Source organism: Natrix helvetica (genome assembly GCF_964273705.1).
Source record: "Natrix helvetica genome assembly, chromosome: 2".
Taxonomy (NCBI): Eukaryota; Metazoa; Chordata; class Lepidosauria; order Squamata; family Natricidae; genus Natrix; species Natrix helvetica.
This window is the reverse complement of record NC_138552.1, coordinates 117,756,953-117,784,515: the sequence shown is the minus strand read 5'-3', so window position 1 is coordinate 117,784,515 and position 27,563 is coordinate 117,756,953. Positions and strand designations below refer to the sequence as shown.

General features: G+C 42.0%; 1 protein-coding gene across 3 annotated transcripts in view; it reads left to right on the top strand.

Moving 5' to 3' along the window:
* Positions 1–27,563, top strand: part of DRC11 (dynein regulatory complex subunit 11) — a 268,281-nt gene that overhangs the window by 121,035 nt on the left and 119,683 nt on the right. For 2 of the 3 annotated variants that reach the window (XM_081940018.1, XM_081940019.1), the window contains 6 exons: positions 3,935–4,019; positions 13,996–14,136; positions 19,569–19,644; positions 20,912–21,018; positions 23,482–23,574; positions 24,486–24,556. In XM_081940018.1, coding sequence (XP_081796144.1) covers positions 3,935–4,019; positions 13,996–14,136; positions 19,569–19,644; positions 20,912–21,018; positions 23,482–23,574; positions 24,486–24,556 — 573 coding nt within the window. Of the gene's footprint in view, positions 1–3,934; positions 4,020–13,995; positions 14,141–19,568; positions 19,645–20,911; positions 21,019–23,481; positions 23,575–24,485; positions 24,557–27,563 lie in introns of all 3 variants that reach the window. The other variant, XM_081940017.1, reaches the window with a different exon arrangement.

Sequence of the window (27,563 nt, the reverse complement as noted above, 5' to 3'; positions counted from 1 at the left end):
CCAAATTGCGCACCTGATCCATGGGGGCCTGATGTTCGCCCCCAATGGCCAGTGATGGAATCAACTGGTTGAACCGGGGTGCCGGTAGCCACAGCCACTTAGTCTTGGACGGGTTAAGCTTGAGTCTGTTAGTTCCCATCCAGATCCGTACGGCTTCCAGACACCGGGACATCTCTTCGACGGCATCGTTGGGGTGGTTCGGGGTAGAGATGTACAGCTGGGTGTCATCAGCGTACAGATGGTAATCTACCCCGAACCCACGAATGATCTCGCCCAGCGGCTTCATGTATGTGTTGAACAGGAGAGGCGAGAGGAAATCTCTTCCTGTTGGAAATCTTGCCTGAAACTTATAACAAAGAAAATATATATTTAATTATTCATGTATTAATAGCAGCTAGAATTGTATTTGTACAATATTGGAAAAGAGATTCCTACTGAAGAGAAGATGATTAGGAAAATATTAGATTGTGCAGAAATGAATAGATTAACACTAGCAATTAAAGAGGAGGAACAAACTGATTATTATATGATGTAGGAAGCTTTTTACCAATGGTTAGAGAATAAAAAAAGGAAATTGGAAATAAAGGAAGAAGACAAGAAGAATAGAAGTTACATTATGATAGAGATAAGAATAAAATGGCAACTGGTAACAGGAGTATAATGAGAATAATTATGTTTAATATTATTGCATTTTTATTAGAAGATATGTTATGAAGGAAATGAAGATTTACAAATGGTATAATTGTTCAATGTATATAATTTGTGGAAGGATGTTGCACAGAAATATTTGTACCCAGATGACACTGCTCAAGGGGAGATGAATTGTTTATATTTTTTATAATGGAAAATCTGCTTTTTTTAAAAAAAAGAATCTACAATCAATTACTAGTCAGAAGAAAGCCTACTTGTGGATTTGAATCTGCATAATTGCTCTGTGTTATTAGACTGCATCTTCAGTTATCTGATTCCATCCCCGTGTTATTCTATCAATTGTATATGTGACAAATATTCTGTAAATTAATATGTAGCATTTTAAAATGTTTTAGGTTGTTAAATGTGGGGTCTGAGCTTGGTTGATTTCTTGCAGCTGTTTCATTACCAAACTTGGTAACATTATCAGTGCTAGTAGGGTTTGGTGTTTCCTTTCATTTTATATACTAATGGCTTGCCCTGCCAGGGTTGGTGGGAATGGTCTTAGATGTTGTTTAGGAATTATCCTATATTTTTTGAGCGGATCAAAAGACCCAACAATCCCAGAAGAGAAAACAGGAAGCATCTACAACATACAGTGTAACAACTGCAGCAACCATTATATAGCAGCAACTACATAATGACTGCAGCAACCATTATGTAGGCAGAAGACTACCAGAGCACATCCATGAACACCAATTAGCAGTCAGAAGAAATGAAAATTCCTTAATTTCACAACATGGAAAAACTTAACCATAGTTTCAACTGGGAAACTGAGAGCATCCTGGACCAAGTCAAGTCCAAAAATGCTAAGAGAATTCCTGGAAGCCTGGCACTCATACAGATTGGCCATCCACAGGCACATAAACATCTACATACCAATCAAAAAAGACAATCAAAAAACCAAAATGGAAAACTTCCTCACCAGCAATCAGCACCCAGTTGAGCAGAGATTAACACCAAGATTAACATTAGAACAACAATCAAGAAGCAAACAATACCGATTTGCTTCCGGTTGCAATTCAAGGTGCTGGTCATCACCTTTAAACAGTGGTGAAATCCAAAAATGTTTCCTACCGGTTCTGTGGTGGCTTGGTGGGCATGGCTTGGTGGCCATGTGACCAGGTGGGCATGGCCAACTTGTAAAATGTGGTGAAGCTCACTTAACAACACTCTTGCTTAGCAACCAAAATTTTGGGCTAAATTGTGGTCATAAGTTTTCTTTTTCTTTCTATCACTCTCTCTCCCTCTTTCTTTCTCTTTCTCTTTCTTTGTCTCTTTCTCTTTTCTCGCTCTTCTTTCCTTCCTCTCTCTTTCTTGCTCTCTCTCTTTTTCTTTCTTGTCTTCCTCTTCCGCTTTCTTCCGCTTTTTCTTTCTCTCCCTTCCTCTTTCTTTCTTGTCCCCCTCTCTCTCCCTTCCTCATTCTTCCTCTTTATTTCTTTTTTTTTCTTTCTTGTCTCTCTCCCCCTTCCTCTTTTTTCTTGTCCCTCTCTCTATATATTCTTCTTTCTTTCTTTCTTTCTTTCTTTCTTTCTTTCTTTCTTTCTTTCTCTTTCTCTTTTTTCGTCTGTGTCTCTTTTCTTTTCGCTCTCTCTTTCTCTCTCTCTCAGGGTGTGCTCTGCTGCTGCCGGGTGCATCTGCGCAGGAGAAATCCCTGGCACGGCGCAGTTCCGGGATGGCGGAGAGGCCATGCAAGCTCCGCCCCCATTGTTGCCACCGCTGCTGGCCAGCTTGCGAAGGCAAGCAAGCAGAAGGTTGTGTGGAAGGCAGGCAAGCATGGCAGGGCTGGGGGATGCAGGGAAGGGAGTACGGGAGGTAGGCCGGGATGGTGGAAAGCAGAGACTGGGTGGGGCTGGGCAAGCGAGCAGTGACCAAGGCACTGGTTCGTGGGCATGGCCAGCCAGCCGTCCCTACCGATTCGGCGACCCAGGACCAATGTCTGCTACTGGTTCTCCCGAACTGGTCTACAACATATAGTGTACTCTCCCGAACTGGTCAGAACCAATAGGATTTCACTCCTGCCTTTTAAGCCCTTCATGGCTTGGGACCAGGTTATCTGAGGGACCATCTCTTGCTGGTCACATCCACCCGAACCATCAGAGCGGTGAGGCAGGGAATGTTGTCTCAGGGATATGTCCCACCAGGTGCATATCGCCGAGGCATATGCACCTGGTGGGACCCAGAAAAAGGACTTCCGTGGTGGCTCCCTCTCTCTGCAACATCATTCCTCCAGAGATTAGAATGGCCCCCATTGTAATACTCTTCTGGAAGCCGCTGAAGATTTGGTTCTGCCAGCGGGCCTGGGGAACCCAGAGCAGGATGGAACCCATTAAATGGTTTATGTGATCTTCTGTCACCGGGATGGGGTGGTGGTGTGATTTTGTTATATTGTACTATATCAGTGATGGCGAACCTTTTCGGTACCGAGTGCCAAAAAGGTCGCATGGAAATGTCACATGCACACTCACTGGGGCTGCACTCCGGAAAAGTCAAACTTCCAGGATCTAGCACACATGTGCACCTGATGATCAGGTGGCTGGAGCACATGCGCAGACCGATTTTTGGCACTGCCATGCGTACAAAAGGATCGCACTCCACAAATGCCACACTTCCGAGTTCTGCCGCGCATGCACACCCGACAATCAGCTGGCTGGTGTGCATGTGCACATAGGTTTTCGGCATTGCTGTGTGCGCGAAGGACAGCTGATCATCACACGCGCATATGTGCTAGAAACCTGGAAGACAAACAGGCAAGGCTGCGCATGCCAGGCAACATGGCTTTACATGCCACTTTGGGTATGTGTGCCATAGTTTCATCATCACGGTACTATATTAATTTATTTGATTCTTGTTAGTTTTTATTGTTTTAAATATGGTTTTATATTCTGTAAGCCGCCTTGAGTCGCCATGGGCTAATAAGCGGCAATATAAATTCAATAAACAAACAAACAAACAAACAAATAAAATACCCCAATGAAGGAACTGTCAAACAAGCTGACAGTAAATAATATCCCAGTCAAGGAAACACTAATACCACTCCCACTAGAGGAAACCACTGGTATATAAAATGAGATCAAACGCCATCTTACTGATGATATTACCTAGTTTGGTGATGAAACGTCTACAGGGAAACAACCAAGCTCAGAGAGCACTAAAGACCCCACAGTTAAACCCTTAGCTACAAACATCCTCTTCTATTAGTTATCAAGTAAATGTAATTTTATATTTTATCCTATTCAAACAGGCACATTACAGGAAAATTTCCTGATTATCCTGATGAAGAACAAGGTGGCTCAGCAGTTCTTTTCTCAGAAAAAACTCCAGAAGAGGTAGAGTTTATTTCAGTATAAATATATAGGGTTTTACTGTCCTTTTAAAAAGCAAATAAGTGATTCATGACTTAGGCATCCTGAAAGAAATTGCTACTTATTACCTTTAGTTCAATGTTATAGTGCATTAATTGCTTGTTATACATTGAATGTTATAATAATGAATTCTACTTATAGCAGAGAATTACAAGATGGGCAGCAAATAAATTTGATAAATAAATAAATTGATATTTAATTAACAAAAAACAAAATGACCTGATATAGATAAATTAGTTCATTAATTATAGCAATTTCCATCACTCTAAAAGGCAATAGTGAGCTTTGCATACATTTTGAATACATCCTGAAAGGCTCAATCTGGACATCAAGCAAAATGAAATGGTGTGCTTGGTCTTTGTCAAGAGTATTTAAAATGTTGGTTGAAGTTATTTATCCATTAGATTTGTGGCAACTGGAGCGTGTTTGCAGTAGTGCCTCCTGGTTTTATTTTATTTTATCAATTTTTAGTACTCCCATTGGATCCTTTTTTATTTAATTATCATTTTTCAGTGGAGATAACAGTGTAGAACATAATACAAACAAAAACTTTTGTTGCTGCCGAGAATTAAAAAACATGGGAAAAAGAAAGAAACGCCATGGCACAGCCCGGGATCTCTCCCTCCAGTGAAAACAGCAAAACAATCAAGAATTGAGGAGCACTTTGTTGGCAAAACTAACCTCCCCCACATTCCCAACAATCTGGAGAGATTAGAACGGGACCTGCAAAAAGATGTGGCAAAACAGCATTTACTAGACTTTCCCGATATGGCGGGGGGTGGGAGGACAACAATCTGAAAGCCAGCTTTTCTCACCAACAACTAGTCTAATAACTTCCTATATAGAGACTGAGTTAAAGACTAAAAAGGCGACCAACAACCAGATAATTCAGAGTATGGAGAGTTTACCTTGGGAAAATTCAACTGAGTTTATGGCAAAGCAATGCCTTCTCACAGCGCAAACAGTGGTTTCAATATTCGAACAATTAATTGCCGTTCAACATGATGTAGAGACATTGAAAAAAGACTTAGTTGTTTTTCTTCAAGTACAATATCGGGCCCCAGGTACCCTCACTAAAGTTCTTGCAGAAGACTTGGTTAACTCCCATACGTAGGAAAAAGGAAAAGGAAAAAGAGCAAAAAGCCAGACAAACAGTTAAAGAGTCGGATAAAAGTGGCAGTCCTCTCAGTAAAACAGTCCCTCCCCAGGCAATGCAACGAGAGGGAAAGGTATTAATAAAGAAGAAGTCAGGAAAGTATCCCTCCCCCAATCACAACAATCACATCGCTCACTACAAACCCAATGGATTGCTTTTAGAATCCATATGAACGGACTTAATTATGGACGTTGGAATTCCAGAAGTGCAATATTAAATTCCCTAAGCCAGCTTCTTCACTGTCACAGGGGTCTGATTGATCTCCGTGCTGTGGAGTGGCTTCCTGAGGTCCCAAATTGGAAACGGATTCTCCTGTCTTTCAAACAGCCCACCATACCGCAGATGCTAGTCAAGATGAAGGCACATTTAGCCCCCTTTCAAATCTTTCCCATCAGAGTCTTTGGTGAGGAAAGGGTTACTCCGTTAATTGCTAACATGTGAGCTCCCAAGGTGGCTGCCTCCTCCTCATTTGCAACCTTGGGAAAGGGAGAGAAAGACAGTGGGAGTCAACCAGCCTTGTCCGGTGAAGAGATACTTAACAGCACAGAAGCTGGTCTCATTAATGCTTTTGGCGCTCTCCCAAAGAAAGAACAAGACAATATATTATACAAGTTAAAAAATTTAAAGAAATCCTTATTGGTCACAATGGACATGGCAGAGCTGCTTATAGATCTGGTTTCCCCAATAATTGAGCCTCTCACTTCTCCCCCAGAGGACAAGAGATTGCATGAATACAAGATCATGGAAAATAGAAGCCAAGACCCAAAAGGAGTATTAGAGGTCCCAGTAGAGATAGAGATGCTTTCATCCCTGTGTGAATATCTCATGACACCTTCAGCACCAAACCAAGAAACTGAGAGTCGACCCACGTCAGAGCCACCACCTCAAAGAATGAAATATGACCTAATAACGACTTGTCCTACACTCAGAGAAGAGGCATCGGAATGGCAAGCTCTGTTAGCTGGTGCTAAAACCTCTTACCCTGAACAAGTTCCTCAAGAGTCTACACAGGTCTTAGACGGGACCTCCCTACTTTTAGAGAAGGCCAATTTTGTGTGCGATGACACCTCAATCCATGGCAACAACCAGACAACTTCCCTTTGTATAAATCAAGTTTCCTGATGAGCTGCAAAAGATGACCCACTTTCCCTTATAACCTGGAACGTAGTGGGTTGGTCTGTTCCATCAAAAGACCAACTCTTTTTTGACTATATATCACAATTTGACATTATCTTTGTACAGGAAACCTGGGCTTCCACAGAGATTCAGTTAGATGGTTATTGAGTTAACTCAATCCCGGCTGCCCCAAGCAAGGGGGTGGGGGAGAGAGAGCTAAAGGTGGTATTGTAACATTAGTTAATACATCCTTGCAATTTAAATGTGTACCACTGCCACCTTTCCAGCCATGGGTTGTAACTACATTACTCTTATTTAAACAGGTGGAGTTTTTTTAATATCTATATTCCTCCACTTAATAAGAATAATGTGATTAACAAGATTTGGGACAGCATAGAAGATTTTATTCTTGGCTGTTCAGGCAAATACCCCAAAGCTGCAATAATTATAGGGGGGGACTTAAATGCTAGAATGGGACCAAATGATCAAGCATTATTTAATCAATTCAAGATCCACTATGATGAAAATGTAACAGGAGAATCCTTGCATTCCAGGCAATTTATAGACCCTAAAGCTAATTGGGCAGGTTTGTGTGTAAGACAAATGACTGTATGTTTGGATCTTTGTATCCTTAATGGGTCCCCATGGGGCAACTATCCAGCAGAATATACTTATCGGGGAGCAGGAAGAAAATCCACAGTCGATTACTGGATAATATCATATGACCTCCTGAAGTTCTTACAGAAGATGGAGACCGGAAAGTGATCATAATACAATACTCCTTACTCTCACATTGCACCAGAAATCTCTAAGGGCATGCACAGCCTACCTATCCAGGTTACAGAGTCAAAATTACCCAGGTAAAAATTAAATGGAACGAGAAAAATGCTAAGGAAGTTACCAAATGGATGTTAGCCCCTGAAACTATACAGCTACGTATATCTCTACTATGGAATAAGTGTGGAGGATCTTACTTAGAGGGGTTTGAATCCTTAATTTTAAATTTGAATTTGGTTCTCAGTAACAGATCACTAGCTCACTCCAAAAGGCCAGTTTCAAAGAATAAAAAATGGTTCGACGGAGATTGTGTGCAACTAAAAAGGATATATAATATGGAGTACAAGAAAAGTAAAAATGCCTCTTTTGGGATCACACTCACTACTTAAAGCAGCTGAAAGCACAATATAAGAACCTTCTAAAAGAAAAGAAAAGTGCGGCTCTGAAGGAGTCATTGCATAGACTAATTATGGCAGTCAGGACAAAAACTACATCCCTTTTTTGGCACATCACCAGGGGATTGGGGAAACCTCCCCTACCCCCAACAAATCAGGTTCCAATTCATGCCTGGGAAGAATATTGTAGAGAGCTTTATACAGATCCGGACTATGTAACCAAGGAGAGCCAAACTAGTTAGACAAAACTCCTTACTGGCCCCCTGTTACACCAGAAGAGATATCCCAGTTGATTGGAGCCCTAAAGGCTAATAAGGCACCCGGTGCTGATAATGTCCTGCCGGAAATAATAAAAAAGAACACCAGTTGGTGGGCTCCACTTTTAGCATCACTGTTTACATTTATAGATAAAACAGGCCATATGCCTAGACATTGGGGAGTAGCAATTATTATACCAATTTATAAAAAAGGCAATAGAAATGACCCAGGCAATTATAGACCCATTAGTCCTCTGAGCATTATTAGTAAATTGTATGACAAACACCTAAACTATAAACTTCAGGATTGGCTAATTTCAGGGGGGATAATCAAAGATGAACAAGGCAGTTTTAGAGAAGTAAGATCTACAGTGGATCATATCTTGGTACTCCACCATTTAGTACAAAAATACACATATAAAAAAATCATCTCTCTTTGTGGCCTTCCTTGATTTTAAGCAGGCCTTTGATTCAATATCCAGGATTACCCTTCTGGGAGAAATTAAATGCACCACTATCGATAAACGCCTTCTCTTCCTCATACAAAAATTGTATGCCAATTCCACCTTGAAAGTGACGTGCAATCCCCAAGGGACTTTAACCAGCCCAGTAAGGGTACAAAAAGGGGTATGGCATGGTTGCATCCTGTCCCCCTCCCTCTTTAACTTCTATATTAATCCCCTGATTGATCTCTTACAGAACCCAGATTTCCATCCCCCTAACCTAGCACAACACAAAGTTCCAATTCTCTTATATGCTGATGATGCCACTATTATTTCACAAACCCCTGTAGGACTGAAGAGAGCAACACTTGGCTATTGCAGGCAAAACAAGCTGGTCCTTAACTTTGATAAATCAAAATTTTTAGTCTTTGCTAAAAGACCTAGCCAATACCCCTGGAAAATAGAAAGACATAGTTTGGAACAGGTTCAAACATTTAGATACCTTGGGGTGGTTTTCCACTCGCATGGGACATGGAAGGCACACCTGGATCACACATTGCAAGCAGCCAATAGGTCCTCAAGCGCAGTTAAACATTTCTTTTACACAGACGGAGGTCAGTTAGTACCTGCTGCCTTAAAACCTTTTGAGCTAAAACATTGGCACAAATTCTATATGGGGCACAAACAGGAATCCTTGCAAAGAAAGACTTGCTAGAAATCATACAAACCCAATTCCTGAGAGCCATCTTAGCTGCACCCAACAGAATGCCAAATGCCCAGTTAATAATTGAGACAGGCATGCCTCAAATTCAGGTAAGAGTCTGTAAGATGATGATCATTCATTGGCTTAAAATGCATTTCTTTCCAGAGGGACTGTCCCCACTAGTGTTGACTGACAACTTCCCCTATCCCTGGAAACAGGCAATTGATCACAAGCTGGGCTCTTATGAGCTCTCACAGGTATTCTTAATGTCCCTAGGCTTTGATCAAGCAAAGCAAGTAGTAAACAATAGAATGAAGGACATGGAGTTCCAAGAAGAACTAAATAGGTTGCCTCTCCACAGTAGGGACAGAATCAAACAGGGTGTGTTGGAATCGGCAAGATATCTAAATGACCTGATCTTCCCAAAACAAAGAATAGCTTTCTTCAGAGCCAGATTTAACATTCTTCCTTCAGCACTCCTCCAGGGCAGGTATAAGAGAACACCTATAGCAGAACGGGTTTGCATATGTGGTAAAGGAGAAGTGGAAGATATCTCACATGTTCTATTACACTGTGAGCTATACAGAGCTTGTAGGTCTGCACATATTCTCCCATTATTAGAGAGATTGCCAGAGAGGACAGACAACTTTTATCTAGGCTTTCTCCTCCAGGACACAAACCCGGCTACCACGTATGCAGTGGCAAAGTACTATGCTGCTGCAATGTCCACAAGAAAAAAAATGGTTACAGAGGTATAGTTGTCATCTTGTACCAATTATTTGGACATATCTCTAACAATTTCTAAAGTAATGTGTATTGTTAGTCTTTGACTTATACATTAGATTTGTACTCACTGCTATCTACCCAACCTCGGAAGTTTTATTATATAGTATAGCAAACAACAACAATAAAAACTGTTAAGATAGGATTCCACTTCCAGTTTCTGTGGACGACGGACATGCTGTCTGCCGCTCGCCGTCCTGGTGGGCCCCCCTTGACTCACAGGGGGGGCACAGGGTGCCTTGTAGGGGCGTCCTGCCGAGGGGGCAGATTGCTGGAGCCCCCTTGAGCGGCAGCGGCTGCAGGGGGGCTGCCAGCTTTGCCCTAGGCACCGGGAGGCTTTTGGGGGGTGCGCTTGCCATGCGCGCCTTCGTCCTGAGGAGATCGGAAGAAAACGCTCCATGTGAAGGCAACAGCAGAAATGCGGTGAGGGGGGAATTCCCCCGGAGTCTTTTTCTTACTTCTTTGAACAACTGAGTGAACAAGGATTAGCAGCTTTCTTAAGACTCTTTGATCTTGGCAAAGTGTTGAGATTGGAGAGGGGGGTCTTTTCTCTCCCCCCCTCTCGGAAAAGCGGCTTTAAACGATCTCTCTCTCGGAGGAGAGAGAGAAAATTGGGGGAAAACTCTTTGATATTCACTTCTTTCAAGCAATGGGGTAATCACTCTCCTGAACAATTGTGAAAGAAAGAAAGTGAACTGACCTAATAAACTATGAATGGAAACTTTTTGAATGATTCTTCTCCGATCTCTTGAGAGGGCTGAGCCAAAATGGTGCTTCTTCCCCTGTTTTTGCTGCCGTTACAAATGAACTGTTGTCTTTGAAAAAATTTCTGGGTTGGAACTACAAAACCCTGGTGAACCCTAGAGGAATCTCTTATACAATCTTCCTTGGATTGGGGAAAATTGACTACAACTAGAGGGGAGCTGTATTGAAGACTGATATCCCATGCTGGACTTTGCTTGCCTGTAGACCTCGCCTGACAGCGCGTTCCTATAGACACCATCTTTTCTGTCTAGACTTATAAACTTTCTCTGAACTTCACAATGCCTGCGAAAAAGGCCCCCATTTCTAAACCAGCATTGGCGCCATCTTCTTCTGTTTCAAGTCCTGTTCCACAACAAACACAGCTATCTTCCTTTTTACAACTAAAGGCCTCCGAGGGGGAACAGCAGTCTCAAGAAATGTTTCAACAAATGTTCCAGACAATCTTAATGGGACAGGACGAAATAAAAAAACAGCTGGCGGACTTAAGGGAAGAACTCAGAGAGAATAAACAACAGACTTTACAAAATAGTCAGAAGATAGACGCTCTGGAGGAAGGTGCTGTGGGGGTGGGAGAAGAGATGAAGGCTTTACAAAAAAAAATGCTGGAATTGAGAATTATATGGAAAAAATGGAATTTGAAAGGATGTCTCTTTTTCTTAGATTTCAAAACATACCTGAAATGGAGGGTGAAGATTTTAGGGAGATTATGATAACAATGCTAGCAGATTATATTAAAAAAGATAAGCAACAGCTAGGGTGGGATATGGATTTGATATATAGAATTAACTCAGCATATGCTAGAACACACAATGTTCCAAGGGAAGTTCATGTTAAATTTTTTAGAAAGACTACAAGAGATGAGATTCTTGGAGTTCAAAGGGGGGAACCTTTAAGATATAAGGACAAAGAAATAACCATTCTGAAACAGATACCAAAAAGAATAAGAGATAAGACCCCTTGCAGGGTAGGGCTGAAGAATTTGTTCAGTATCTGCAGGATAAAATCGCTCAGATCCGGACAGGCTTGGACTCTGACTGGGTAGATTCGGGCGAGCCGACGGGGATGAATCTTGAGGAGACAATCTGGGATGGGTTTGACCCTGTGACCCCCGAAGGCATGGGCAGGATTATGGGGAGACTCAGTGCTGCCACTTGTGTGCTGGACCCATGTCCCTCTTGGTTAGTTTCGGCTTCCCGGGAGGTGACACGAGGCTGGCTCCAGGCAATTACCAACGCTTCATTTTGAGAGGGGTTCTTTCCCACTGCCTTGAAGGAGGCGGTGGTGAGGCCCCTCCTCAAGAAGCCTTCCCTGGACCCAGCTTCTTTAGCCAACTATTGTCCGGTCTCCAACCTTCACTTTGTAGCGAAGGTTGTCGAGAGTGTGGTAGCACGTCAGCTTCCCCAGTACCTGGATGAAGCTGTCTACCTGGATCCGTTTCAGTTGGGTTTCAGGCCCGGGTACAGCACGGAGACGGCATTGGTCGCGTTGGTCGATGATCTCTGGCGGGCCCGGGACAGGGGCTGTTCATCTGTCCTGGTCCTATTAGACCTCTCGGCAGCTTTCGATACCATCGACCATGGTATCCTACTGCGACGACTCGGGGGGTTGGGAGTGGGGGGCACCGTTTTACGGTGGTTCTCCTCCTACCTGTCGGATCGGTCGCAGTTTGTGTTGACTGGAGGGCAGAGATCGACCCCCAGGCGCGTCACTTGTGGGGTGCCCCAGGGGTCGGTTCTCTCACCCCTCCTGTTCAACATATACCTGAAACCGCTGGGTGAGATCATCCGTGGTTTTGGGGTACGGTATCATCAATATGCTGATGATACCCAACTTTTCATCTCTACCCCAAACCACCCAAACGATGCCCTCGACGTGATGTCCCGATGCCTGGAGGCTGTGCGGATCTGGATGGGGAGGAACAGGCTCAAGCTCAATCCCTCCAAGACTGAGTGGCTGTGGTTTCCGTCATCCCGATTTGTACATCTTGTTCCATCTTTGATGATAGGGGGAGAAATTTTAGCCCCCTCAGAGAAGGCTCGCAATCTGGGAGTCCTCCTGGATACGCGGCTTAGTTTAGAAGAACACCTGACGGCCGTGACCAAGGGGGCCTTTTACCATGTTCGCCTGGTACATCAGTTGCGCCCCTTCCTGGATCGGGATGCTCTGTGCACAGTCACTCATGCCCTCGTCCTTTCTCGCCTGGACTACTGCAACGCTCTCTATATGGGGCTGCCCTTGAAGAGCACCTGGAGGCTTCAGCTGGTCCAGAATGCGGCTGCGCGGGTTATCATGGGGGTACCTAGGTGCTCCCATGTTACACCCCTTTTAGGCGGCCTGCACTGGTTGCCGGTTGTTTTCTGGGTGTGATTCAAGGTATTAATTATGACCTTTAAAGCGCTCCATGGCTTAGGCCCAGGGTATCTGCGAGACCAGCTACTGCCACCAGTAGCCTCCCACTGTCCAGTATGATCCCACAGAGTTGGCCTCCTCGGGGTGCCGTCGGCCAGGCAGTGTCGGCTGGTGACCCCCAGGGGGAGAGCCTTCTCTGTGGGAGCGCCTTCCCTCTGGAATGAGCTGCCCCCGGAGCTCCGCATAATCCCTGACCTCCGGTCCTTCCGACACGCCCTAAAAAGTTGGCTTTTCCAGCAAGCTGGCCTGGCCTGTTAATTTTAATTTTAACTTATTTTAAATGTATTTTTTAAAAAAAATTCGGTGTTTTTTTTTTTGGAAATGGATTTAATCTTTTTTTAACTTTTGAGATGTGTGTTTTTTAATGTTGTACGCTGCCCTGAGTCCTTTTGGAGAAGGGCGGCATATAAATCCAAATAAACCAAACCAAACCAAGAGGAAGAAATTCTTCTTTCTAACCAAAAAATTATATGAAAAAAATATCTGGTTCAGGTGGTTAATTCCAGAAGGCTTGTTGATTTTCTGGGAGGGGGGTAGAGTGAGAATTAATACAGTAGTGGAGGCAGAAGCCTTCATGGAAAAACACAAGAACCTCCTAAATGAAACAAGAGACACTGCACAAGATATGAAAGGGGGAGGAGCCATGGCTCAGCCAACAGACAGGGGAGAAGAGACAGCAATGAGACTTAGGTCACAGAAATGATTTAAAAGCATAGTGCAATTGTTAATACAATGAAATTGTTAGAAGTGATATAAAGTATGGTTGAAGATGTTAAAGAATTTGAAGTAAACCTAAACTGTTAATATGTATGTAATAATGACATTTTGATATATATAAAATAAGAGAGAGATGTAAGACTCCGGGGAAGTACCACCTTCCGTATGATGTAGCTGTCAAAATTTTTCTCCACACTTATGTACCCTTTCCCCCCAAATACTTGAAAAAACCAATAAAACTTAAAAAAAACTGTTAAGATATCTCTCCAAATTTATTGCTCATTGAATCTAACTTCCAGCAGGTGGGAAGAGAAATTATTAATACGATGACCCCTAAGATCAGCTCATTTGTCTTCTTATATATAGTACTACCTTTAAGGTGTTTTAAAAATGTAAACAGACATGATTCCTTCTATCAGGTTGCTGCTGAACTAGTTGCTAAAGCAGAAGAAGAACTGAAAAAGAAAGGGAAAAAGGGGAAAAAGGAAAAGAAAGAAAAGGGCAAATCGAAGAAGAAAGGAAATGAGATAGAAGAAAAGAAACCAAAGAAGAAAGATGAGGCAAGTCACTGAATCTGAAATAATAACATATATAAATCCAGAAAAAAGATGGTAAAAATAATATTCTCTAATAGAGTTTTGAGATTATTTTATTTTGTGTTTGTGTGTTGTTATTTTATGGATACATGTATCTCTCTGGTCAGCCTGAAAGAGGAGAATCCTGAAGAGATATTTGAAAGTTAGACATTCTTTATCATCCTTCTGAAACTTTCTGTGCTATAATATATGGTGCTAAAGGATTCAAACTCAGTGTAGCTTGTCTTCTCCAACCCTGAGTATACAGTATTACTATATGTAGAGATGTGGGTGTGTCAGAGGTGGTATTCAGCCAGTTCCGACCACTTCTGGCGAACCAGGAATTTTGAGTAATTTGAAGAACTGGCAAATACCACATCTGGCTGGCTCCGCCCCATCTATTCTTTGCCTCCCGAGTTCCAGCAGATCGGCTGGGTCGTCTTCTGTTGTTGCCCTGCACAGGAGAACAGAGCTGGAAAGCAGATTAGTAGGGTGGGGAGGGAATGGGGATTTTACAGTATCCTTCCCCAGAAGTGGAGAGGGAATGGGGATTCTGCAGTATCCTTCCCCAGCCATGCCCACTAAGCCATGCCCACCAAGCCACACCATACCCTCAGAACCGGTAGTAAAAAAAAATTGAATCCCACCACCGGGGGTGGGGGGGAGTATGCATATGTGTATAGGTATGTATGTATGTAATATGAAACATGATGTGATGCTTTTAACCTACTTATACCTATTCCTTACCTTCAGAACACTACAAGTTCTTAAGGATTCAACTAAGCCAATTCCAGATCTGACACAGCTTTTGTAATATCTGATTGCTTTGTGTGCATAAAAGGGTTGCAAATTACATATGAGAGTTTATAAGTCACATTTGTTTAAGATGTTATAAGAAGCAGGTTTGATACACAGTGTTCATGCATATTCTAAATAATTTGAATTGTAAGAATGAAACAGACAATAGAAATGAAAAATAGACTTATAGCAATGTATGGCTTAATTAAATTCCAGGAATATGAAATTTAAGAGTTTTGTTTTAACTTATGTATGTTCAAAGTCGTTTCTAAACAGTTTGTTCTTAAAAACTTAACCAGAATTTTGACATGATGAGAGAATAATAGTTTAAACATTTCAGAAAAAGAAAAACATATCACAGGAGAAAAAAACAACTAGGGTGAGTGTGTGCTATAGTATTTAGGTGGATGAATCAGCCCCAAGGTGATCCAGGTACAATTTCACTAAGCCACAATGGAACTTACTGTGGCTTTTGAGCCAGACCTTTTCAACAAATCACAGGATTGTTGTTTTGAAGATCAAACAAGAGGCGACTGCCTTGAGCACCTTAGAGAACAAGTTAAATGTAAATGTAATTAATGAATAAACTTGGGGGGCACAGGACGCCCTGTAGAGGCTCCTACCGAAGGGGCGGCGTAGCGGGGGATCCCCTGAGTCGGCGGCAGCCGGGGGGGCCCCCGCATCGCCCTAGGCACCGGGAGGCATGATGGGGAGGCGCTGTGGCGTCTTCGTGAGGAGGCAGCTGGAAGAACGTGCTATTTGAAGGACGTGGTTGCTGTGTGGTGAGGTGGAAACTTCCTTCCCGTTCCCTTGTGTGTTGGAAAGGAAAGAAAAAAAAACTGCCAGCTGCTTTTAAAATCGCTTTCAACTCGGCTAGAGATGAACCTAAGGAGCCTTTTGAACCTTTAGGGGTTCAAAATCCTATATTTATATATATTGCTTTGTACAGTTCTTTTAATTCCATTTTTAACCTCCTCCATTCCAACTGTACATATTCAATTTTTATTGTATTTTGATATATTTTGCATGGACTGTACACCGCCCCGAGTCCCTTTTGGGAGAGGGGGCGGTCTAGAAGCATGAATAATAAATAAATAAATAAATAAAGAAGCGTGACTGGAGGGAGGGGGATTTCCCCCCCCCCTTGGACAGGCGGCTATAAACTTTTTTGCTCTCGGCCCTAGAGGAGGAGGAAGGGAGAGAGCCAACCAATGATTTCACGCTCATAATGAAGGCGGATTTTGGACTTTAATTTTATAAATGAGGTAATGATCTGAAAACTTTGGAAACTTTCTAAACTTTCTGTTATGCCTCTTAATTCCGAAGCTGGCAGGGCAAGATGGCACACTTCCGTTGTCTTTATAAACATTGAAAATTGACTCCACCTATAGAGGTTCAGGCTTCCTGTCTTTGTCTCCGTGACACTCAGACAAATCTCTTGTTGAATTGGATTCCCTTGGAACAAAGAACTCTATTACTCTATTGCCAGAAGTAACTAGAACAATTTCCCCTCTGCTTGGACTCCTAGTCTCCTGATCTCTCTCGGCGGTTTCCATCCTTAACTTCCTCTCTGTATTGACTTTGAATTTTTACTGCTCAACATAATGCCACCTAAAAGACCACCCCCGGGGAAGCCGGGCTTCGCTGTCTCCGCCCCGACATCTACAGTATCCAGTCCGAGCGGACAACAGACTTTAACATCTTTGATGCAGCCCAAACCTGCTGAGACGGATTTTCAACAGATGTTCCAACAAATCTTAAAGGGACAGGAGGACATAAAAAGTGAACTAAAGGAGATGAGAGATCAGCTTAAACAGAACCAAGACCAGACGAGTAAAAACACAGAGAGACTGGATCTTTTGGAGGGAGGGACGGCTGAGATGAGGGGGGAGATGAAAGTGGTGCAGAAGGGGAACCAAGAGATTGAGATCCACCAAATGAAAACAGAATTTGAAAGAATGTCCTTTTTCCTTAGGTTCCAAAATGTAGTTGAGGCAGATGATGAAGATTTAAGGGACATCATGACAAACATCTTGGCTGAATACATTCAAAAAGAAAAACAACAGATGGGGTGGGAATTGGATCTGGTTTATAGAGTAAATTCAGCATATGCTAGAACACATAACGTACCCAGGGAGGTACATATTAAATTTCTCAGAAAGACCACAAGAGATGAGATTCTGAGTGCACAAAGGGGGCAAGTGTTGAAATATCAAGATAGAGAAATAACCATTCTGAAACAGATCCTCAAGAAAGTGAGAGAGAAAAGAAAAAACTATTCGCAATTAGCGAAGAAGTTATACCAGAAGGGGGTGTGGTTCAGATGGCTGATGCCTGAAGGTATGTTAATATTCTGGGAGGACACAAGAGTTAGAATAAATACAACCATAGACGCTCAGGCCTTTATGGAAAAAAATAAAGCACTCCTAGATAAACCTGATGATCCTACACCAGACATACAAGACACGGGAGGGGCCGGAGCCCTGCTGCCAGGGGGAGAAGGGGCAATACCAAGAAAACTCAGATCACAAAAATGAATAAGGAAATCGGTTTGATATAAATTGATTGAAAATATTAACTGAATTTACATGCTGACAAATTATCATTATTTAGTATTGAATTATTTGTTTAAATGAATACTATGAGTACGGGGGGGGGGGCACCTTCTACATATTGTATCTGCCAAAATTTGTAACCCATTCCAATACCCCTTTCCTTTTTATTTTTTAAAAAACCAATAAAATTTTGTTAAAAAAAAAAACTAAAGTATGGAGTGACACAGGTTTATCACCATAATAAATATTTTATTTGATAAAACAAGTCTGTATAAGGTGGGATAGAATGAAAAGAAAAAAAGAAAAGAAATCAATATATGATGCCAAATATGCTGAGGAGCATATTTTCTGCTTTAATGGCTAGGGAGGTTTCAGGAACAGCTGCCTTATCTCACTTCTCTCTCACGGCCAGTTCGAACACATTAAAATTAAGAAAAAATATTGCAGATTTGTCTTACTTGAGTCTTGGGAGTACTGAAAAATTCATCCAGTGCAGAAATGAGAATCATCTTATATCATTGTCCTACTCCTTTTACTAGATTGGCAGAATCTCTGAAAATTTATACGGATAAACATTTTTCTGCATTTAAATTCTAGAATTTAGAATGGTAGAATTTAATTTAATAAAATAAATTTTTTAATTTGATTATAATGATTATATTATATTATTATAATTATTATTTATAATGGCTCAGTGGTTAAAGATACTAACCTTATCAGCTGGAAATCTGACAATCCAGGTTCAAGACTCGAATATAATGCAATGGGGTTAGCTCCCATTCCGTTTCTGTTCAGCTCCTACCCACCTAGCAGTTCGAAAACATGCAAATGCAAGTAGATTAATAGGTACCATTTTGGTGAGAAAGTAACAGAATTCTGTGGTCCTTTGGCATATAGCCATGCTGGCCATATGACCACGGAAAATGTCTTTCGATAATGCTGACTCCCTCGGTCAAGAATTGGAGATGAGCACTGCACCCTCGAGTCAGATATGACTAGACAGAGAAACTGGATTTTTACTATGATTTAGAAACATTATCAACATATCTTTTATAAATAAAATAGAATAAATAAGATTTTAAATATTACTAAGAAACATGTTACAGGCCTTTCTTTAAGCCAGCTAATGTAAATATGCAATGAGATGAATAAGCGTTGGGATTCCTCCCTATCTTTTTAGAAATTCTGGGATGGAGCTATTGGAGACAGTGGTTCTATCAGTCACTCCAACTTGTTACTTTCATCTACTCAGTTGCAGTTAATAGAAGCAGGACAGGCTAGACATTGCTATATCACAATGATGGCTAACTTTTGCCAGACTGAGTGCCCCAAACGTGCATGCACAAATGCGCATGTGCATTCTCGAACCCCCCAAATGCAATGTGCATGCCTCCCGCACATGCATGTATGCCCCCCACATGAACCCCACCCACTGCGCATGCATGGCAGATACCCAAAGACCAGCTGGCTGGCGGGAGGCACACATGCATGCACGGTGCAGCTGAACTGGGGCAACGGCTCGTGTGCCAGCAAAGAGGGCACTGCATGCCACCTCTGGCACGCATGCCATAAGTTCATCATCATGGCTATATCATTTCAAACAATAGGAAATCTGATGTTTTTCACTTATTAGCAAAATCTGCTGACTATGTGAATTTTCTAGTTAATACTCCAGTAACAGTGGAATCCCTAATTGCAGTTTCCTGGACTCATTTAAACACAGAAAATGTGAGTACCTTCAAAGACAGAGAGACAGCTCAGGAAGAATCCAATTTGCTTACAACCATTCACATTAAGACTTTTCCTTGTACCCAAATATTATACCCAATAGATATACCCAAATATTCAGAGTGAACTTAATGAAATACAGAATAAAGAGAGTGAGAGATTGAAGTATATCAGAATGCCTGGAATTAGAGAAGAAGTAAAAACTCATTCATGCAAATGTAAGGATTAATAATAATAACTGTTCTTTAAAACCAAGATTTGCAGCATGAATTTGAAAATTTATTTACAATTGTGTTCCAAAATCAGTTCTAGCAAGATTTTATATTATTTATTAAGGAAGAAGAGGAAGGTTGGAAAATGTCCCCAAGTAATTTTCTCCCAATAATGGAAGAAGGAAACAACAAATACAAAGGCAAGTAGAGAGAAACTGAAAACAGCTTGCTGACTATTTAGACTGTTTTATGTTTTTCGTGTACTTTTTGTTAAATATTAATATATGGTGCCTAAGACTGAAAACACGTGTCTCCTGCTTGGCTGAATCAAAAAGAAATTGTAAGGTCAATATTAACTTTAAGAGATGACGTAAAACAAATTTTGCTGGTCCATTTTTAATCAGATATAGAAACAATAATCCCCAAATATAGATAGTAGAAATTGAAAATTAATTTCCAAGAGTGAGACAAATGCTTTGCTATAATTTTTTAAATAGCATTTCAAAAGTTTACGTTTCAAATATATGTCTGGGGATTTCATAGATTTTTACAGGATGGGACATAGTATTGCTTCATCAAAAGATTCAGTTTATTTGTAGACTTCATGGTAAAGAAGGAACTAATTTTGTGGGGTTTAAATGAAAGTCGATGTATGCTAATAATGGTGTAATCGTGGTTTTATTAAATACTTGGAGAGCAATACTGTAGAAATTTCCAGTTGATAGATGTAACTCTTAGAGATTATGCGCTGCTATAAAAGCCCATAAAATTTCATGAGAGGCTTATATTATCAATTAAGAGAATGCCACTATATATATATATTTTAATTTAGATAGGAATCTCTGTTGTAATGGAAAGGGAGATAGAGACATGAGAAATATCACATTTCTCAATAGGCCTTATAGGAGAATGCTTGTTTTACACCTGCCAGTCAAAGGATCCATCAGTAAATTCAATTACCTGTTGTCTATGGAGTATTATATAACGAAGAAACAGTTATCATCATTAACAATATCAACATGTTATTTTGAGTATATAATTAACTGGGGGAAAATTCAAAATAACTTACATACATAGTAAAATTAGAATATGTAGCCCATCTACAAATATGCAGTTTTAATTAGATTACAGTTACATGTAATTGGAGATGGCCTATACATTTTGCCTACCTAATGCAGTTTTCACTTCAAAAATGTTTTCCCATCCTTATCTACTTTCAAATATCTGAACTCTTTGCCGAAGCAGGATATAGACTCTACAATGGGTATGGCTAAACCTGTAGCCAGAATTGAGCTTTAAAATTACAGTTAATTTTCCATTTCAAAAAATCATTAAAACTTGATTAATGTAATGAATACAGTTACCAGAACCAGAAATACAAATTTTGCTATGCTATAAGACTTATTAAAAAACAAAAAAACCAAGCCCTCATTCCCTTCTCATTCTTTTTCTTTTCTTGGGTGATAGATATTTGGAAGAACAGAGACGAGAAATGGAACTTTTCACAAGAATATGATCCAGAACTAATCAAAGAAGAAAAAAGGAAAGAAGTGGAAGAAGAGATCAGAGTTCAGGTGACTTCATTCTAGTAGGCCATTTAAAAGAAAAAAAATGGCTGTAGTCAAAGAGGATTCCTATGTAAAAGTAAAACTTATCAGGAATGTCTATTTTATAATTTAATATCAGCCTGCCTTTATCTTTGAAACTTGTGCTACAAATGAGTGAAATGATGCTTTCTGGAAGTTCCTTGTTTTACAGAAAAAAGCAGGTGGCTTCTATATAAATATAAAATCTATATACATTTGTTTAAAAAATAAATAAATAAAATAAGCTTTGATATCATGAAAATCTTTTATTCTTTCCAATTCCTTCTGATAATCATGTTACTTATCTAAAGTAGTAAAAGAATGTTTCAGTTCTAGCTTTCTAAAGACCCTGAATAGACTTTTCTTTATAATTATAATCATAATAGTATTTAGTAGCATAATTTGTTGTATATGCATAATTTCTGGTCTGCTCTGCCATGAGAATTAGTTCATAGAATCCTTGATTGGTAGACTGAAATATGTATACTGCATATACATATTTGTGTTCTTACGTATATATTGTAACCCTCTACAAAGTTTCTGGAAAGTGCAGCGTTTTTGCTATTTAGCATAACCTGCGACACTCCAGCTGCTCGGCGGAGCGTCGTGCAGGCGTCGTGCACGTGTGCCGAAGCCCCGAAAACTTCAAATACCAGTAAGAAGCGAGGGCAGGTGGGTGGGCACTCAGGAGCACCATACTGGAACGGTACCTGGTGCTCCTGGCAGGCACCAGTACGCCCGTACCAGGGCATACCGGTCGTAATCCACGACTACATTTAAGCCACCTAGTATGTTTCTGGCAGAAGTTTCAAAGCAAATTTCCCAATGTATGAAAAAGATTCTGAATTATTGTAGTACAACAGCTTTCTTACATGTGTTATGTAATCCACTTTGTGACTACTGTAGAATTATGAATTCCATCTTTCCTGTTGGATCAATATTTTTGGGCCGCCTGCAGAAAAGGGATTGTGGAACACTAAGTTATCTGATTGTGGAGCACTAAGTGATGTATATGTGTGTGTGTATGAGAGAGAGGGTGGGCAGTAGTTTAAGGAAGTATATTTTATGAATAGTGTGCATGAGTATGCGAAAGCATACATAAAGGACCATATATATGCAATATATTACTTATTTGGAACCCAATGTGATCTTCAAGCCAAAAAATTGCTACATGTGATTTATACCATCAGGGTGCTAGAAACCCCTAAGAGTCCAGGCTTCAGTTCTGCATGGTGACACAGTACATTTAATGCTGCAATCTAAGATTCACATAAAGCATGATATTTATTTATTCCATATCTGTTTTACCATTAGCCAAGCAACTCTTGGTATCCTTCTGAATACCAAAAGAGCTATCTGATTTCTACTGGGAGACTCTTACAGCCAATTGGAGTTGCCATTGAAAAGGGCTCTTTCTAGCCTCGAGTCTCTTTATTTCCTGGAAGTGGGAAACTAATATTAAGTTCTCTTAAGGTCACCAGATGGATCAACCAGTTCTACAAATATCCATCTGCCTTTATAAACATGGGTCAGTTATGGCTTTATAAGTCAAATATACACTTTAAATTGTACACGGAAACTAACTAGTTATCAGTGCAGTACCCACAACATAGAGGTAACCTGCACTCAACATCAGGGGACCTGCTGACATCATAGGGTCTGCTACACTGTGAGCTAACTACAGTTTCCTAATATTCTTTAAAGGCAGTCCTACATGGAATATCTTGTACTGACATTGAATTATTATAGCCAAATGAGTAGCAGTGCAGTAGTCATGACTTCCAAATCAAGTCATTGTCCCTCTAGTCACAACTTCCATTTGCTTGAGCAGGAGCCAAGAGTCCAAAAAGCCTTCCAAATTGCAAAACTGCTCCTTCAGAGGTAGTGCTTGTCCATCCAGAGTCTGTTTATTTACTTGTTTGATTAAAAGGCTTATATGGCTACCCATCTAAAAACCTAACTCTGGGCAGCTAACAACAACAATAAAACTCAGAAACATAAAAACTGTAAAAACAAAACACATCACCTCAATTATCCCTTTGGGATGCCCTACAATCAACTCCAGACATCCTCATTCGCCCCTGTACCTAGAAATAATCCAGGTCTTGATGGCCTTCTAAAAGACTAAAAGGACAGGGGCCTGCCAAATCCACAGGACAAGTGTTCCATAAAGTAGATGTAGCCACAGTGGAGGTACACTAGATCCCACTAGATGGCAAGATTTAAGAAAAGGGATTTGGAGCATGCCTATCTAATTTAGTATTTTATTTTGATAATAATGCTTTATTTTGGAGGGAAGGTAATTACAGACATAATTCTCCCTCCAAAAAATGCTAATAAAATTGGATGATTATATATGAGTGTTTATCCTTGACATAACATTTATATTTTCTGTTTGCAATTTTTTTTAGTATTATATTTCGTATTACCTCTATGTATGTGCTCATACAGGTTGATGAATTAATGCGCCAGGAACTGAAAAATCTAAAATTAGCCGTGGATAGAGAGACAGAGAAAACTGGGAAAAAAGGGAAAAAGGGAAAGGTAACTATTTAGTATGGATTTACTATAATATTGTATCAAAAGTTGGGGAACATGAAATAAATATAAACAAAATAAAAGTGCTTATTATTTGTATAAAGACGTAGTTCATCAAAGAGAGTTGTACTCAAATGAAAACTTTTGCCTTATGTGGAAGTATACTTTGCAAAGTATAAAGCAGAACAAGAAGCAATGGACGGAAACAAATCAAGAACAGTACCAACTTAGAAATAAGAAGAAATTTCCTGTCTTAGAACAATCAGTGAAACGGCTTGCCTTCAAAGGCTGTGGGTGCTCTTTCACTGGAGTTTTTTTTAAAGAAAAGATTGCACAACCATTTTTTTGAAATGGTATAGAGCAGCGATGGCAAACCTTTTTTGGCTCCCGTGCCATAAGTGGGGGAAGCGCAGGGGGGGTCGTATGCGGGTCACTTCCTGTTTGCTCAGAGGGTCGTTCTGAGCGCTCTGAAGGCTTCAGGGACCTTCAGGACGCTTCCCTGAAGCCTCCGGAGCAGTCAAAACGAACCTCCGAGCAAACCGGAAGTCCACTCCCGAACTTCTGATTTGCCCATAGGGCTGGTTTTTTGCTCTCTGGAGGCTTCAGGGAAGCTCATGAAGCCTCCGGAGGGCCTCCGGGGGGGGGGGTAGGCTCTTTTCACCCTCCCCAGGCTCCTATAAAGCCTCTGGAGCCTGGGGAGGGCGAAAAAGGGTGAACTCAGTTGGCCAGCGTGCGCATGCGTGCTGGCCAGCTGAAGGGCAGCACCTCGCGCACCCTGACAAATGGCTCCGCGTGCCACCTGTGGCACGCGTGCCATAGGTTCGCCATCACTGGTATAGAGTGATGGAGTTGAACTAAAGAACCTCCAAGGTCCCTTCCAACTCTGTTAATCTGTTATTTCTGTTTATGATCTTCAGAAAAAGAAAAAAGGAAAAAAAGGTGGAAGAAAGAAAAAGTCAAAAAAGGATAAAGATCTGACATCTGATCGGTAAAGTTGCAGTTGCTCTTCTGAGATTCACACTGATAAGTCTTTAAATGCAATCAAATTTGTTGGCTATTATGGAGAATCTAACATGGATTGTTTTTAAACTTCTAATAATGCAGAAATAAATTTAGATAAAGAAAGTACAATTTACATAAAGTTTATTTTAGGTTAAATGTACAATAGTTTGTGAGTGTTCTTCATATGTATCAAATATGCATTAAATTTTATTTCGAGTTTGCAGCAATCCAACCAACACACAAGTAAATAATTCAGCAGGATTCATTGATATAAGAAAGTTCTTTATATACAATACCATATAGCAGAAGCCAGAACCAGAACTCAGAAATCCAGAATCAATAATCACAGAAGTTATAGAATCACAGAAGCACTTCTTTATATACAGATATACATATCAGTGAACCTAAGCCACGCCCAGGCTCCGAACTGTCTGGGTCACCAAACAGTCCCCATTGGCTGACCTGTTACCATGTCTATTCCAATTCATGAACCTTTACATACTGACACTCCTCCCTTTATGACTGGAATAGACATAAAACCGAATAACTTAATATTCTTCCCATGGTGCACTCCAGCCAGTGGCTTAGTCCTTATATCTGCCAGATTGTCCTCTGAAGAACAGTGAAGCAAGCTAATTAATTTAGATTTGATGGCTTCTCTTACATTACAGTATTTAATATCCACATGCTTGCTTCTATTCTTTACTCTGTCACCTGTTGCCATTTTAATGCAAGCATCATTATCCTCAAACACTGTTACAGTTTCAGTTACTTTTCCATTACGTTTAAATCCTTTAACAGCTGTACGTACCAAGTTACCTCAGAACAATAAATTCTGCCTCTGGAATTTAAATTTAATTTAAAATGTGGTGAAACTCACTTAACAATGCTCTTGCTTAGCAACCAAAATGTTGGCTCAGGAACTCTGGCATTGAAGCACACAAGTCTTAAAGCTGTCAAGTTGCAAGACCCTTGCACCCCTAACCCTTTAGAAATAAAACCCCATGGGTGTTCACATTTGACAGCTTTAAAACTTGTGGATTTCAATTCCCAGAATTCCTCCACTCGCTCTTCATCTTGATGATGTTGCTGCACCTGCCAGGCGCAGACAGATGGAGGTAGCCAGAGTGGCGGCAAGGCGGCCCGGCGAGCAAGCAAGGGAGGATCAGGCTGCCTGATCCTCCATCGCTCGCTCTTTTGCCCACCTGGACCGCAACCATGCCGCTCTGGCAGCTGCGGTGATGTAATCAAGACGAAGAGTGAGAGGGAAGAGCCCGGCCAGAAGAGAGGGCCCCGCCGCCCCTTCATCTGAATCGCAAAGTGAGGTGAAGGGGCCTCGGTGCCCTGCCTGATTCAGGCAGGGCACCGAGGCCCCTTTGCTCCCACTTCGTCTTGATGTCATCGCCGCAGCTGCCGGGCGCAGATGGTCGGAGGTAGCCAGAGTGGCGCCAAAGCAGCCTGGGTGGGCGAAAGAGTGAGCGAGTGATGGAGGATCAGGCAGGGCACAGAGGCCCCTTCGCCTCCCTTTGCTCCCACTTCGTCTTGATGATGTCGCCGCAGCTGCTGGGCGCAGATGGACGGAGGTAGCCAGAGTAGCTCCAAAGCAACCTGGGTGGGCGAAAGAGTGAGCGAGTGATGGAGGATCAGGCAGGGCACTGAGGCCCCTTCGCCTCCCTTTGCACCCACTTCGTCTTGATGACACTGCTGCAGCTGCCAGATCACGAGGATCAGGCTGATCCTCCATCGCTCGCTTGCTCTTACGCCCTCCCAGGCTACCTCGGCAGAAGTCCTTTGCTGGCGCCCAGACCTCCGCTCCCCGGACTTGCTTTGCTGAGCACAGAGCGACGGGCAGTAGTTTGTGCGGCTCAGCTGGTGCCTAGGAGGCAAGCTCCCGACGCCGTCCCCACTCTTACGCCCATGCTTGCCAGCGGCCAGACATCTTAGGCAGGTCTGGGGACCTTGCAAAGGCCTTGTGAGGTCCCCGAACTCGCCAAAGACGCCAGCCGCACCGCATAAGCTCACGCCGCCGTCCCACCCCCGTGCCCATGCTTGCCAGCAGCCAGGAATCTTAGGCAAGTCCAGGGACCTTGCAAAGCCTTGCGAGGTCCCTGAACTTGCCAAAGATGCCAGCTGCACCATGTAAGCTCCCACCGCTGTCCCCACCCCTGCGCCATGCCTGCTAGTGGCCCTGTGGCCCTGCGCTATAAGCGAGCCCGGGATCCTTGCAAGGCCCGCAAAAGGTCACCGGACTCGCTTATAGTGCAGGGCCACAGCAGGCCACTCCAGCTGCCTTGCCGCCGCCGCTTCCCCCCCCCCCCCCACGCTTAGTTCTAGGTTATTTACCTCCTTGGCAGTCAGCAATAGAGAGCCAAACAGGAAAAAAGGTAAGTGGGTTTAGATAGGGCTCTTAGAGGCGGCGGGGCGATTGGTGAGCCAGCCAATCAGTGAGCGGCTGACGGGGCAAGCGTGGTGCAGAAGGGTGGGGGGAGCAAGCGGTGACTGGACGGGCGGGGGAGGGAGCCAGGAGGCCGGGGCAGGTGCTGGAACTGGTTCTAAACAGCATGGTAGATTTGTGGAGCCTCTTCTACCGAACCGGTTAGAACCGTCAGGAACCCACCCCTGGCCCAACCAAATCTGCATGTAACAGCTTTAAAGCTCTTGTTGTCTGCCTTATGCTACTTTGGCTTACTGGGAATGCCTTGGACTTTGATGACTTACATACCGCACAGTCCAAGTATGCCTTACACCCTTTTAAGTTTAACCCTTCTCCAAACTGTTATATCCTTTGCAAAACTCTGAAGCTGGCATGGCCAAACTTTCTGTGCAAGAGATGAATGCATGAATCATTTTGTGCCACATTTCCAAATGTGTAGGCACATTGAACCTTTTGTCTCTGCAACACATAAAGATTATCGTGGTTTAAGCCCTGTGCACATACATTCTCATTTCTCTTTATAAGACTTCTCATTTACAAATGTGGTCTCAACCCCTTT